Below are 16,973 nucleotides of genomic sequence, written 5' to 3'. Positions count from 1 at the left end.
ATCACTGCATCAGTAACTACAGTTACAGCTTTTAAATAAAATGATATGCAGCATAACATCGACAGTTTCTTGTCTTCTCCTGGACTAAAGCACATGCTGTACTCTTCAGCACAATGGTAACCCATTAAAATCGGCCAACAGAAACCCTTTAAATCCCAAAAGAACATTTTGGTACATTTTTTTTATTTATTTATTTTTTTTACAGTGTAAAGCATTTATACTGTAAGTATTTCATAACTAAAGGGCACCTATTCTCTAACCCTGTTCGCCATGATGGTGAGGTCAAACAAAAATTTTTTTTTAAATAAAACATCTAAACCTCTGTTTAGATGTTCTCAAATAATATTTGTGGATATATGACAGAAATCAAGTCAAACTGTAATGTTTGTGGAGTTGTTTAATCAGAGATTTAATGTCTTTATTTATTTAAGTTCTCTTTGGCTGTGTCTGATTCTTGTGTTTCTCTTTCCTTCTGTGATTCAGCTTGTAAAAAGCAGGTGTTCATCATTATTGGTCAATCATGACATAATGGTCTCCTTAACTCCAACACTGTGTCAATGCTACTTGAACACTCTGTAGTGTGGAAACACATGAACACTGAGCAGGGTTTGTTTAACACTGGGAAATATTACATCAACTTTACCTGTTTCATTTATGTAAGACTGATGCATTTGAATCACATTAAGTTTAATTGATTTGTTTAAATTAAAACTATGTAATCCAAATGCATGCAACCTTTGTACGTAATTGAATTAAGTTAAGGGCTGAAATATTTTTTTGAGTGCAGCTGAAAGGAATAATTGACAGTATGCCTATTAAAAATAAATATAGAACATGATTTTTGGTTGTTGTTGTTGTTTGTGTGTTTGCTTTTACTGTTCTTTGTACTTTGTATAAATGGCTGTAAATTATTATTATTATTTTTTTCTGCATTCTGTTCTTACACTCAAAAAAATATTTCAGCCCTAAACTTAATTCAATTACATACATCAGTTCCATGCATTTAGATTACATAGTTTTAATTTAAACAAATCAATTAAACTTAATGTAATTCAAATGCATCCGTCTTACGTAAATGAAACAGGTAAAGTTGATGTAACATTTCCCTAGGGTTAAACAAACCCTGCTCAGTGTTCATGTGTTTCCACACTACAGAGTGTTCAAGTAGCATTGACACAGTGTTGGAGTTAAGAAGATCATTATGTCATGATTGACCAATAATGATGAACACCTGCTGTTTACAAGCAGAATCACAGAAGGAAAGAGAAACACAAGAATCAGTCACAGCCAAAAATAAAATGAACTTAAATAAATAAAGACATCAAATCTCTGATTAAACAACTCCACAAACAACATTACAGTTTGACTTGATTTCTGTCGTATATCCACAAATATTATTTGAGAACGTCTAAACAGAGGTTTAGATGTTTTATTAAAAAAAAAAAAGTTTCATTTGACCTCACCATCATGGCGAACAGGGTTTACTTTAGTTGGGCTCTTGACCCTTAACTTTCTTAGTATAATTTTTTTGTTCTTTGGTTGCTGTAATTGTGTTTACAAAGCACATTTGTTATAGTGCCAAAAAACAAACAAAAAAAACAAAGGGAGGGCCTTATTAAATGTTCTTGGTTAATTATTATTGATGGTGTAATCATCATCCAGTGGCCTGATTTGCTGAAATCGTTCTATGGTTTACCTTTTAGTTGCATGATATTTACAGTAGTTTAATGAACTGTTACTTTTACTACTTTAAGATCTCCAGTATTACTTAGACACACACAGACATCAAGAATAAGCATATGAATCTCAACAATGGTGACATTCAACAGCTGCATGCTGGGAGTCATGGGTGAGTTTTATAATCTGCTGTTACCCAGCATGCAGCTGTTGAATGTCACCATTGTTGAGATTCAAATGCTGATTCTTAATGTCTGTGTGTGTCAAGGAGACATCGTAGATTTCAAGGTTTAGTGTATAAGATAAACATCCATTGTTCATACACTAATGGTAAATATTATGAAAATAATAGACTAACCACTGCATGAGATCAGTGCTTCAGGCTACTGGATGTTAGTGATTTCCCCACAAATAAAAATTAACCAAAAACACCTAATCAGACTTCTTTTTGGCTTTGTTATTTTGCTGTAATAGATGTGCTTCATACACATAATTATAGCAGCCAAATAAAAAAACAAAAGTCAAGAGTCCAAATAAACCCTGATCGCCATGATGGTGAGGTCAACTGAAACATTAAAAAAAAAAAAAAAAATATATATATATATATATATATATATATATATATATATAAAACATTTAAACCTCTATTTAGATGTTCTGAAATAATATTTGTGGATATATGACAGAAATCAAGCCAAACTGTAATGTTGTTTAATCAGAGATTTAATGTCTATTCAATTTATTATATTAAAGTTCATTTTATCTTTGGCTGTAGCTGATTCTTGTGTTTCTCTTTACTTCTGTGATTCTGCTTGTAAACAGCAGGTGTTCATCATTATCGGTCAATCATGACATAATGATCTCCTTAACTCCAACACTGTGTGAATGCTACTTGAACACTCTGTAGTGTGGAAACACATGAACACTGAGCAGGGTTTGTTTAACACTGGGAAATATTACATCAACTTTACCTGTTTCATTTACGTAAGACTGATGCATTTGAATCACATTAAGTTTAATTGATTTGTTTAAATTAAAACTATGTAATCCAAATGCATGCAACTTTTGTACGTAATTGAATTAAGTTAAGGGCTGAAATATTTTTTTGAGTGTAGAAAGGTTCTGTTAAAATTTTAACTTACGGTCTTTAGACCTTGTATTTAACAATGTAATACAGTTCATTGTTAATAACTTTGAAACATATCTATTGCAGCAGAACTAACATTGTTTACTGCTACACTTACACAGGTAACAAGAGGGTAACAACAGTCAAAAAAATATTTCAGCCCTTAACTTAATTCAATTACGTACAAAAGTTGCATGCATTTGGATTACATAGTTTTAATTTAAACAAATCAATTAAACTTAATGCGATTCAAATGCATCAGTCTTATGTAAATGAAACAGGTAAAGTTGATGTAACATTTCCCAGTGTTAAACAAACCCTGCTCAGTGTTCATGTGTTTCCACACTACAGAGTGTTCAAGTAGCATTGACACAGTGTTGGAGTTAAGAAGATCATTATGTCATGATTGACCAATAATGATGAACACCTGCTGTTTACAAGCAGAATCACAGAAGGAAAGAGAAACACAAGAATCAGACACAGCCAAAGAGAAAATTAACTTAAATAAATAAAGACATTAAATCTCTGATTAAACAACTCCACAAACATTACAGTTTGACTTGATTTCTGTCATATATCCACAAATATTATTTGAGAACATCTAAACAGAGGTTTAGATGTTTTATTTAAAAAAAATGTTTTGTTTGACCTCACCATCATGGCGAACAGGGTTTACTTTAGTTGGGCTCTTGACCCTTGACTTTCATAGTATAGTTTTTTTTAATTCTTTGGTTGCTGTAATTGTGTTTGTAGAGCATGTTTGTTATACTGCCAAGAAAAGGGCCTTAAGTGTTTTTGGTTAATTATTATTGATATTGCAATCATCATCCAGTGGCCTGATTTACTGATATCTTTCAGTGGTCTATTTTTAAGTTTCATGACATTTATAGTAGGTGTATGAATTGTTACTATTACTACTTTAAGATCTCCAGTATTACTTAGACACACACAGACATCAAGAATCAGCATATGAATCTCAACAATGGTGACATTCAACAGCTGCATGCTGGGAGTCATGGGTGAGATTTGTACTCTGCTGCTACCCAGCATGCAGCTGTTGAATGTCACCATTGTTGAGATTCAAATGCTGATTCTTGATGTCTGTGTGTGTCAAACTGATGCCGGGGATTTCAAGGTTTAGTGAATATGATGAACATCCATAATAGTTCATACACCTATTACAAACTATGAAAATAATAGACTAACCACTGCATGAGATCAGTGCGTCATGCCACTGGATGATAATGAATTAACAAACCAAAAAAATTAACCAAAAACATGTAATCAGACTTTTTTTTTTTTTAGCTTTTTTTATTTTGCTGTAATAAATGTGTTTCATACACATAATTACAGCAGCCAAAAAAGTTAAAATAAAAAAATCAAAAGTTAAGAGTCAAACTAAAGTAAACCCTGTTCGCCATGATGGTGAGGTCAATTGAAACTTTAAAAAAATAAAACATCTAAACCTCTGTTTAGATGTTCTGAAATAATATTTGTGGATATATGACAGAAATCAAGTCAAACTGTAATGTTGTTTGTGGAGTTGTTTAATCAGAGATTTAATGTCTTTATTTATTTAAGTTAATTTTCTCTTTGGCTGTGTCTGATTCTTGTGTTTCTCTTTCCTTCTGTGATTCTGCTTGTAAACAGCAGGTGTTGATCATTATTGGTCAATCATGACATAATGATCTCCTTAACTCCAACACTGTGTCAATGCTACTTGAACACTCTGTAGTGTGGAAACACATGAACACTGAGCAGGGTTTGTTTAACACTGGGAAGTATTACGTCAACTTTACCTGTTTCATTTACGTAAGACTGATGCATTTGAATCACATTAAGTTTACTTGATTTGTTTAAATTAAAACTATGTAATCTAAATGCATGGAAAAGATGTACGTAATTGAATTACGTTAAGGGATGAAATGTTTTTTTGAGTGTAGGACGAGTGTGTTTTTTACATGGATATTGGAACAGGAGTGATGTACAAAGCCTTGTTTACATAATGAATAATAGTTTAGCAACCAAATATTACATGGCAAAACTGGAAACATTTGGATTCTTGTCAAATGAGAGGCTAATGAGTCCAGACTAGACTAGAAGTCTAAGACTATTTAAAACCATGACAGAGAAAGCACACAGTAAAATTCACGGAGTAAAATTAACTATATTCAGAGAACATTTGGTTCCTCTCTAAATAAAGTTAAATTAACACTGAAGTGGAGTTAAAGTTAATGAGATAATTAAGTGATCAATTAAAAGGTGATTGAGCATTAGTGATGAACAGCTGCTGTTAACAAGCAGAATCACTGAAGAAAAGAGAAACACAAGAACTACAAATGATTTCAGACACAGATTAAATCAACTGAAATAAAAAAAAAAACATTAAATCTCTCAAAATTTGATAAAAAAACTCCACAAACGGCATCACCAACTTCAGTCATTACTAAGCAGACTGGCTTATTGTAATAATAATAATTAAAAAAAACATAATGCCACCATAATTGTGGTCAAGGTTTGCTTTACTTTGTCTCTTGAACCTTTTAATAACTTACAATAATTTTGCTTCTAAGCAATTGTAATATTGTTTCACAGCAAGCATTTGTGCATTGCTGAATCAAATGTTTGAAGCAACTGATTATTTTACACTTTCTGCTTATAGCTCATTTGTGTGAACATTATGAAGTGATCTTTCTCTTTGGTTTATTGATGGGCATATTGTTGAAAAAAGGTCCTACTAAACAGTCACCACCATAAAGCTTCAATTTTGAAAAAAAAAAGAGCTGCAGTTGCTCAGGATTTTAGACATGAACACTTATCATATGATCCTCAACGGTGGTGACAATAAATATTCATACTGCAGTGCATAATGGGAGTTTTTACTTTGTTGTTACCCAGCATGCATTGCAGCATGAAGCATTTTGTTGATTGTCACCATTGTTGAGATTCATATGCTGGTACTTAATGTCTGTGTGTCTCTGAATAACAGTGGTGTTTACTTATGCTTTACATAAACCTAAAATAATTTTATACTGTTGTATTATAGTTTTTTTTTTTTTGATTGCTGAAGTTACATGGTTATGTAAATGCATAAATTGAGAAAAAGTTACACTGGATGTAATCAAATCATCTCACAATAAACATCTCAACATATAAAATCAATTAAAATGTGTTTAATGTAAAGCACCAACCACTCTGTTTTACAACATTACATCTAAAGTTAAACAGAGATCTAACCTAAAACCTGAAGGGTCAAGAGCTAAACTAAAGCAAATGCTGATCTCCATGATGGTGGCATTATTTTAACCACTAAAACATCAACATTTGATCCTCTGTAAATTTCAATAAGAGCTTCTGTAGACGTGTGACAGAAATAAAGTCAGCCTGGTTAATAATGAGTGAAGCTGGTGATGCTGTTTGTGGAGTTGTTTAACCATCATCTGCTGAGATCTTGAGAGAGTTAATCACTTAATTTATTTCAGTTGATTTAATCTGTGGCTGAAGTCAGTTGTAGTTCTTGTGTTTCTCTTTTCTTCATTAAGTCTGCTTGTTATCATCACTAATGCTCAATCACCTTTTAATTGATCACTTAATTATCTCATTAACTTTAACTCTGCTTCAGTGTTAATTTAACTCTATTTAGAGAGGGACCAAATGTTCTCTGAATAGAGTTGATTTTACTCTGTGGATTTTACTGTGCAGATTTCTGTAAATTGCATTTAGGCAATGCGTTGCTGCCAAACCCGAGAATGAAGTCCAAAGATCCCACAACATTCCTGTACACAGAATAAATATATTAGTACTCCAGATTTACTCATATATTTGTGAAAGTTTAATAAATGATGGCAACAACTTTTAAGTTGTTAAGGATGTTTAATTGCTGTAAATTCCACAGAGTGAATATACAGGGGCATGAGCACGACAGAATGTCAAGTGTAATAGCAGTTTATTCTTTTCTGTTATACAGTTTAAGGTTCAGGAAAGAAATAAAGTCACTCAGACTTGTAATTGAAGTAAACTGACAAACATGTCACAGTACAGATATATTATATCAGTACAACAACAACATGCAATAAACATTGAGTGTAATTTTGTTGAATGTCATAGATTTGTTTGAGGTTTTTATTTCTTTTTTAAGCACTATATTTTATTTATGCTTTCTGGTTGGCTTGTATTACAAGAAATAGCACTATTCTCTATTTTTATAAATAAATGGTGTATAATTTAGAGGTGAATATTGTTTACTTTGCAGTCTTTTTAACATATATACTGTTTATAGGCTTGTAGTCATTTGGGGACACTATCTTTTGAACATGCTTTTAAACCAAAGTCCTCCCTTTTTCAGACTGGCAGGCTCTAATCTCACAATTCAGCACTTTGAAATTTTGGCTTCAGCTTTACAATCATCAAACTCACCACTGAGAGAGCTGGACCTGAGTAACAATGACCTGCAGGATTCAGCAGTGAAGTTACTGTGTGCTGGACTGAAGAGTCCAAAATGTCAACTGAACATACTGAGGTTTGATTTATACATGGATTCATATTTTAGTGATAATGTGACTATATAGCAGATTTTTCATGTTTTTGTATGTTTAGAGTCAAATTTTTGATCGGCCTTTAATTTGTTATTCTGATTCATAAATGTTTAATGATCAAGAGCCACTGAAATACTTGAATAAAAAAGGATGAAAACAATGAGAATGTGACCATTAATCAATGGTCCTTTGTCAGTTACTACACAAGATGTCGTTAAAAGTAGTATAGGCTACTTTTGTTTATGTGACACTGTTTATGCATTTTATTTGTTTCTTTATATCTTTATTTTATTCAATTCAACTGTGCCTCACACACTCACACACAAAATAACAGTGTTGCTAACTTGACATTTTAGTTATTAATCAAACTAAAATGCAGTTAGCCAAATATGATGTTACACTGATTAATTTTACATCAGAGTGCAGCGCCCAAGCAAACACTTTTTTGCGCATAGGAACGGTGTTATGCGCCACCAAATGTTACATGGCAAAACTGGAAACATTTCGATTCTTGTCGAATGAGAGGCTAATGAGCCCAATACCGTTTTTAGTTTCGCTCTATGTAACTTTACATTTGTATTTATTAATGTTTTATAGTATAGTTTAATATATGATTTTATAGATACTCATTTTTCATTTTTGTTCTGTAATACCATTAAATTTAAAGAATTAGTTGTGGAGTGAGGGGAACTAAATAGGCTATATAGTGTTTAAAATTTATGAATGTAACATTACATTTTCTGTTATTTAATGTATATAAATTAATGTAATTGTTTGCAATTACAAGGTTAATGGGTGTTTTTAGAGTAAGACAAATTTCTCTTTCATGAAATTACTTCCTCTTTTTGCCCTGGTTATGTTATTCTGTGTTGTAAACTCTAGGGGCAAGGCTTCTAAAATGGGGTGTTTTTAGGGGTGTGATATTCAAATGACAATTGTTTGGACTGGCAGCATACAAATGTTTCATAAATCACATGTGAACTCTGTCGTAAGTTGGTTTGTGCGCTCGGATCTGTGCTCATTTCTATGTTAGAATGATAAATGAGGCCCATTGTCTACATATATCTTCTACATATATGAAATAATGTATAAAAATTCTCAAACATCAGCTGATGTCTGTACAGTTGTAAAGTCTGTTTATGGTCACGTTTATCTGTAGTGTTTGATCTACTGTAACTGAGTTAAGATGAGAACTCATATGCAGTTTATTGATAAACAGAAAACCAAATACCAAACAAATAGAACTAAAACATCACATAAGCATGAGCACCTGATTATGAAATACACACATCTGTGTATTTGACAAGTATTGCATTTAATTCACTTAATCTGTGATAAAGTATACAAACACAGAGCAAAACGTCACTATTAGGAGCAGGAGCAGTGTCTGACTTCACATCTCTGGTTTCAGTTCTGCCCCTGACTGCAATCAGCAACTCTCGCTGATCGGTCTGTGCAGCACCACATGGACTCAAACATACCTAAAGACATGAAAACATTAACAATAAGAAAACCTAAAACAGATACGTCAACAGTGTGTATGTAATTAATTATTTCTCATTACCCTGTTTAGATTGGCAATCTGTAATCTCATTGATCAGCACTGTGAAACTATGGCTTCAGTTTTACAATCATCAAACTCTTCTCTGAGAGAGCTGGACCTGAGTAACAATGACCTGCAGGATTCAGGAGTGAAACGGCTGTGTGCTGGACTGAAGAGTCCAAACTGTCAACTCAACATACTGAGGTATTTAATGGGGTATTTAAATGTTCTTTGTAAAATATACATGTACACTCACTGGACACTTTATTGGGTACAACTGTTTAGCTGCTCATTATTGCAACTTTCTAACCAGCCAGTCATGTGACAGCATATAGAAGCTGTTGAACTATTGTTTTTTTCGCAAACAACCATCTCAGAGTTACTAGTAGTCTCTGTCATTCTTGAAAGGTGCTGGTGTTGTGTTTGAATGATTTAAATCCTCACTGATTGTTTTTAGTCCTGTATACCATGACTAGTTCAGCAGGCTGTAGCAGGGGTCTGTGCTAGGGTTCATTCTTTTAACATATACTTTATATGTTGCCTATGGGAGAGATCATTTGAAAGTAGGAATGTGACAATGCATGCTGGGCCGGATGAAAATCAATAAAAATATGTGTGCTTATTCAAGTTGGTTGAGAGTGAGGATTTATATGAACCCAGTCAACACGTGAGATCATGCGATGTTTACAGTGACATCACATCATTCTCATTGTGTGATACTCAAGAGTGTGAGTAATATGTGAGCTCATTGTGAATTCAAAATGTTGTGCAGGTTGAGAGGAGGCACTGCAAATATCGGTCACCAGGGGACATTCTACTTCCTGTTTCTCAACACTATCACAGTGGTGTCACATGATGAGCTCACAGTATGAGTGCACACCCAGATAACAAATTTATGTTATAAGAACCTTCTCCAAACATACACAGCAAAATCCCCAGTGTTAATTTAACACTCTGAGTGTGGACACATATAAACACTGAAGCAGTGTTAAAGTTAACACTGAAGCAGTGCTGAAGGTAATGAGATAATTAGGTGATTAACGAAGTGATGATTGATCATTATTGAAGACACCTGATGTTAACAAGCAGAATCACCAAAGGAGAAAACCAAAATTTTTTTAAGCAACCATTATAGTGGTCAATGTTTGCATTAGTTGGGCTCTTGACCCTTAAATCTTTAATACTAGATTTTGTTTGGCTGCTGTATTTGAGTTAAAACAGCCAGACAAGCCAAAAGCTCAAGTCACCAGCTGATTATGTTTTAACATATTCATTGTTTGACGTAAATCACCTAGAGTATAACCTTTAAGTTAGTTATTTTTTTTTTCTTATTGTAATTGCCTTGACAATCCACAGAAGATTCAGCACTTCTTATACATCTTGGAAAGTTTTTTTTTTTACAACCTGTTCAAAAAAAAAAGTATTTCACCTAGGCACACATAGACATCAAAAACCAGCCCATGAATCTCAACAATGGTGACAAACGGCATATTCAGATAAACAGATCAACTCTGAACTCTCATAATTTATTCATGCCGCAATGCATGATGGGAGTCGTGGATGAGTTCTGATTGGCTACAACACGCTTTTTGATGGTCACCGTTGTTGTGATTCTCACACTGATTCTTCATGTCTGTGTGTCTAAATTAAGATAAACTTTTTTTCATCATCTGTCTTATTATGGCAAAACTGATTGATCTTTTGTTCACAGTTTTTGTTTTTTTGTAATCTGTAAGGAAATTCTATGTCAAATACTCAAGTCACTATATGATGGTTAAGTCAAGCACAGTCAATGCCATCTTAATGACTTTTGCTCTTTGCTTGTCTGGCTGTTATAACTCAATAATTGCAGCCAAACAGGACCTAATATTGATGATTTAAGGGTCAAGAGCCCAACTAATGCAAACATTGACCACTATAATGGTTGCTTAAAAATTTTGGTTTTCTCCTTTGGTGATTCTGCTTATTAACATCAGGTGTCTTCAATAATGATCAATCATCACTTTGTTAATCACCTAATTATCTCGTTAACTTCAACACTGCTTCAGTGTTTATATGTATCCACATTCAGAGTGTTGAATTAACACTGGGGATTTTGCTGTGTACAACTGATGTGTAACTGTGTTTGTAAACCACATTTGTTATGGCAAGGAATATCAAGAAAGGATTATTAATGACAACAACACAATCATCACCTAGATTCAGTATGCAGTCAATTATAATCTCTTTGTTTATACGATATAGTAATTTATGAAGCAATTTGAAAGCATAAGTCAAACATTTTAAACTGCTGTGTCATGTAAAAACAGAGAAACATCAAGAATCAGTGTATGAATCTCAACAATGGTGACAATCAATAGCTTCCTGTAGCAATGCATGCTGGGTACCTAGTCTCCGTGCAGTGAGTGCACTTTGACTTCACATTGTGATCATAGTGTGAGCACACATTGAGGACGCTGTGAGGTTACACTTTTAGCTCACTGTTACGTCACATTGTGACCACATGGTGAGATCAGTGTGAGATCAAATTGTTGACTGGGAATGTCTAAGAGGAACTGTGTTCAGAAAGTTTAGATTTTCTTTTTTATCTTGCCTGTGTATCATGCATATTAAAGTAGTGTTTAGAAACTGCTTAGTTTACAGCGGTAACCAAGAAAACACTCTATCGCTGCTGTTCCATAAGCGCCACCTACTGCCAGAGAGTGAATATGCATTCTCATTCAGCATGTCTGGTGTTTTATTTCATTCAGATGTTTTTTGTAGAATAGTTTCACAAAGGTAAAATCAGACCATTCGGTTTTTGCTTCAAATCTAATCTAATTGAAATCAAAAACTGCTCATACTGCATGTGTACAGTATCTTTGTTTTGATCGTGATTAAAATGCAGTGGTTGCCTAATTTTAAATGGAAAGAGCAAAGGCAAAGCCTTAGTTTGTTTATATGAAGAGATTTATTTTATTTGTATTATTCATTTAATTGATTTGGGATTTGTTTTAAAATGTCAATTTAGCTTTGTTATTTGACATATTTTCAATGTCTTAAAGAAATGTGCAGTGTTTTGTCTGAGAAATAATCAAATGACACTTTACATTTATAATTCATCTTAAATCTCATTTTGTCCTAAAAAACAAACAAACAAACAAACAAAAAAGGTGAGAAAATAATATTCACATGAATTGTTACATCCCTATTTGAAAGTTTGGTCTGGCGTTTCGTTGTTATGATGATGATTATAGATTTATGTCAGCATGCGCCCTAATCCTAACCTAAAATCTTAGATGCTAGACAATTTTCTTAAACTCAATCAGTGACATGCACAGACCTCCGGAGGGGCAGTCGAGAGTGGCTAAACATATTCCTGTGTAATTATTAGATTTGAGCAATTTAATTGTTAATAACATTTGATTTGTATCTTGTGTTTGGCAACACAGCTGACATTCATGATTCAAGGCCCGAAAACGTAAGGATACACTGTAAAAAACAACCTATAGAATCTACTCAATATAATGGGGTAAACTGATGTAACAATTTGCACTTAGTTTGTTTGGGTAGATTCTATCCTATATGTCTGAGTAAAGAAAACCTAAATTTACGAATCTACCCAATAAAATGAGGTAAATTGAAGTAACAATTTGCACTTCGTTTGTCTATATATTTGAGTAAAAAATACCTGAATTTAACAGCTATGACAAACTAAAAAAAAAGTAGATAAAGTCTACACAGCAAAAAGCCCAGTGTTAAATGAACTCTCGCGGGAGTTTATTTGAGTGATAAAATGAACACTGAAGCAGTGTCAAAGTTAATGAGGTAATTAAGTGATTCATTGAGTGATGATTGAAAATTATTGAAGACACCAACATGTTTATGTCACCATTATAGTGGTCAGTGTTAGCATTAGTTGGGCTCTTGACCCGTAGCTTTTTAACGTTAGCTTTTGTTCAACTATTTAGTTAAATAAGCCGGACAAGCCAAAGAGCAAAAGTCATGCAGTGGTGATAATTCTGTTTTAGAATAAATGTAATTTGAGCCACTGAAACCATTTAGAGTTCTATATCTTTTATTTATTATAACTGCCTTGTGGTTTCACAGCTGCAAAAAAATGATAAAGCCTGAATTTTTTATTTTTTTTAATTTATGAATGGACTTCTTACAAGCTCCTCCGATCAAAATAATAAAAAAAAAACTTTCAAAAGCTGTTCTATCAGGCACACACAGACATCATGAATCAGCATATGAATCTCAAAAATGGTGACAAACAGCATATCCAGAAACAGATCAACTCTAAACATCACGGAAATCATCAGCTCATAATTTATTCATGCCACAATGCATGATGGGAGATATGGATGAATTTTGATTGGCTACAACATACGTTTTTGTTGGTCACCATTGTTGTGATTCTCATGCTGATTGTTGATGTCTGTGTGTCTAAATCTTAAAAATCTGGTCACATAAATTTCAGAAACACCTGTCTGATTAAACCAACATAAACAAACTACAACTCACTTAATCTGATCACTACTTCATGACTTTGTCAAAGCATATTCAAAACCACAAAATCTCATTTCTTCTGGTTTGTTTGACTGTTGTAACTCAATTACAACACCCAAACAAAATCTAATAGTAAGAAGTTACTGGTAAAGAGCTAAACTAATGCTAACACTGACCACTATAATGGCAACTTACAAAATTAGATTTTCTCTTTTTGGTGATTCTGCTTATTAACATCAGGCGTCTTTAATAATGGTCAATCATCACTCAATGAATCACTTAATTACCTCATTAACTCTAACACTGCTTCAGTGTTCATTTTAATACTCTTGAGTATGGACTTAAACTCCTGGGAGAGTTCATTTAACACTGGCCTTTTTGCTGTGTAGACTTTACCTACTTTTTTTTTTAGTTTGTCTTAGCTGATAAATTCAGGTATTCTTAACTCAGACATATAGGATAGAATCTACACAAACAAATTGAGTGCAAATTGTTACATCAGTTTACCCCATTATATTGAGTAGATTCTATAGGTGTTTTTTTTACAGTGTATTGTTATAATAGTCCGTGTGACATCAGTGGTTCAACCATAATATTATAAAAGCAATGAGAATAGTTTTTGTGTGTAAAGAAAGCTTAAAATATGAATTTTATTCAGCCATTTGTTTTCTTCTGTGTCAGTCTTCTATGCACGTACATGAGAGTATCACAGTGCATGTATGTGCATTCCTGTAGCGTGTGCTTATAAACGGAGCAAAGCACATCTGGGTTCAAAACTCCGGCTCCTGCGTCAGCAGCACCACACACACATCTGCAGTAAAGCTTTGATATTAGAATATGATATTAATAAATGCTGGATGGTTTGTGTTGCTCAATGGCATGCAATTCATTTTTAAATATATTGTATGAAGCTTTTATTACTATTAATACAAATAAAATTGCGTATGAGTTTGCTATGTTAACCACTTGACAAAATAGTATTCTCTCTGAGGCATGGTAAAAACATGATACTTGTGGTAAATCAAGAAAATGATATTGAATCAATAAGACTCTACAGTGTTGAGCTATATAAAAGAGATTTGTTTTCTGTCTTTATTTGTATCCAAGCAGTTGCTCGCCTGTCTACCCAGCCAACACATCCATGTGGGGCCCATAAGGGTTGCAACTGGGCCGATATCTGGGGCCCACACGGGCTAACCAACTGGGAACCAGCTAATTTTGTCCTCAGTTTCCATGGTGGCCCTCCATGGGTTAGCCCAGATGGGCACCATATACACAGCAAAACACCTGATGTTAATAAGCAGAATCACCAAAGGAGAAAACCAAAATTTTTAAACAACCATTATAGTGGTCAGTGTTTGCATTAGTTGGGCTCTTGACCCTTAAATCTTTAATACTAGATTTTGTTTGGCTGCTGTATTTGACTTGAAACAGCCAGACAAGCCAAGAGCTCAAGTCACCAGGTGATTTATGTTTTAACATATTCATTGTTTGACGTAAATCACCTGAAGTCTAATTTCTAAGTTAGGTTTTTTTTTTGCTTATTGTAATAGCCTTGACAATCCACAGAAGATCTACCACTTCCTATACATTTTGGAAAGATTTTTTTTTTACAACCGGTTTTAAAAAGAAATATTTCACCTAGGCACACATAGACATCAAGAACCAGCCCATGAATCTCAACAATGGTGACAAACGGCATATTCAGATAAACAGATCAACTCTGAACTCTCATAATTTATTCATGCCGCAATGCATGATGGGAGTCATGGATGAGTTCTGATTGGCTACAACACGCTTTTTGATGGTCACCGTTGTTGTGATTCTCACACTGATTCTTCATGTCTGTATGTCTAAATTAAGATAAACTTTTTTTCATCATCTGTCTGATTATGGCAAAACTGATTGATCTGTTGTTCACAGTTATTTTTTTTAATCTGTAAGGAAATTCTATGTCAAATACTCAAGTCACTATATGATGATTAAGTCAAGCACAGTCAATGCCATCTTATTGACTTTTGCTCTTTGCTTGTCTGGCTGTTATAACTCAGTAATTGCAGCCAAACAAGACCTAACATTGAGATTTAAGGGTCAAGAGCCCAACTAATGCAAACACTGACCACTATAATGGTTGTTTAAAAATTTTGGTTTTCTCCTTTGGTGATTCTGCTTATTAACATCAGGTGTTTTGCTGTGTATATGGTGCCCATCTGGGCTAACCCATGGAGGGCCACCATGGAAACTGAGGACAAAATTAGCTGGTTCCCAGTTGGTTAGCCCGTGTGGGCCCCAGATATCGGCCCAGTTGCAACCCTTATGGGCCCCACATGGATGTGTTGGCTGGGTAATAAAACACAGTATAAATCAAGTGTGCATGACGCCACTGGCAGGTGATGCAATGACATGGTCTATTACACTAGAAAAAAATTGCCTTAATTAAAAAAAAACTTACATATTGTGCCTTTAAGCCTGAAACACACTGCACGATTTTTGGCTGTCCCAGATGAAAGATTGGCATCGTGAAACAGTCGTAGTGATTTCTGTGATCGTGGCTCCTAATCTCTGATCCTATGTCTAATAGTGAGAGAGGTTCAAAGACGGCCATTGTCACGGTCTTGTGACCAAAGACAGCCTACGATCATTTTCTGACAGTGTCAGAAATTCAGCCCGATCCTCACATGGTGTGTTTGCTGTCACGACCCACATTTACCACATTAGCCAATAAAAATGCTTTTTGAAATCAACGTGACATAGCGCTAAAACAACAACAAAAAAACTGTTTACCTCAAGCTCTTATTCCTTCCTTTTCCGCTTACACTTTTTTTCATAGCCTACGTGTCAATAGGTGTCATTTACATGTCACACAGTGTGATCAGCAATGATCTTACATGACTGCTAAAATTGTGCAGTGTGTTGAAGGCTTTAAAGGCAGTAACTGTGTAGTTGCTGATGCAGTGATAGTTACATTAGCTCATGCATGTGTGCTGTTGCTATCTAATGGTTAATTGTAAGAGATTTACATTTTACAGAGATTTTATTTTTTCACAATAATAATCTAGGAAATACCTATAAAGTTAGTGGTTTTTGTAAAAACTTGCTGGATGTATATTATCCCTTACATGTTGCATGGCTACTGTATTTCTAAAAAAAGAAGCACACTAACACTCACTGTTGTTGTAGATTATCTGGCTGTATGGTGACAGAAGAAGGTTGTGCTGCTCTGGCATCAGCTCTGAGTTCAAACCCCTCACACCTGAGAGAGCTGGATCTGAGCTACAATCACCCAGGAGTTTCAGGAGTGAAGCTGCTCAACCACCTGAAAAAACTCAAGTAAGCTGAGCAGTAACAATCATTCTGTCTGCTGTGTATGTGAGAGAATTTGTCATTATTTTGTGGTTGTCAACAGAGTAGGATTAAACAACGCCACAAACAGCTTCACCAACTTCACTTATTACTAACCAGTTTGATTTTATTTCTGTCATACAAAAGTTCTTAATGAGAATTACAAAGGTTTAGATGTTGGTTTCATTTCACAAAACATCACCATCACTGTGGTCAATGTTTGCTTTAGTTGGGCTCCTGACCCTTAATTTTGTACAAA

General features: G+C 34.1%; 1 protein-coding gene across 4 annotated transcripts in view; it reads left to right on the top strand.

The window, feature by feature from the left end:
- The window catches only part of LOC127159930 (NACHT, LRR and PYD domains-containing protein 12), an 83,308-nt gene extending 66,582 nt beyond the window's left edge, over positions 1 to 16,726 (top strand). For 3 of the 4 annotated variants that reach the window (XM_051102616.1, XM_051102618.1, XM_051102617.1), the window contains exons 5-6: positions 8,912 to 9,085; positions 16,553 to 16,726. In XM_051102616.1, coding sequence (XP_050958573.1) covers positions 8,912 to 9,085; positions 16,553 to 16,706 — 328 coding nt within the window. In that variant the 3' untranslated portion in view covers positions 16,707 to 16,726. The remainder of the gene's footprint in view (positions 1 to 8,911; positions 9,086 to 16,552) is intronic. The other variant, XM_051102619.1, reaches the window with a different exon arrangement.
- The last annotated feature ends 247 nt before the right edge of the window (positions 16,727 to 16,973 follow it).

This window comes from Labeo rohita, unplaced genomic scaffold, assembly GCF_022985175.1.
Source record: "Labeo rohita strain BAU-BD-2019 unplaced genomic scaffold, IGBB_LRoh.1.0 scaffold_265, whole genome shotgun sequence".
In the NCBI taxonomy this organism is placed as follows: domain Eukaryota; kingdom Metazoa; phylum Chordata; class Actinopteri; order Cypriniformes; family Cyprinidae; genus Labeo; species Labeo rohita.
This window is presented reverse-complemented; position numbering and strand designations above follow the sequence as displayed.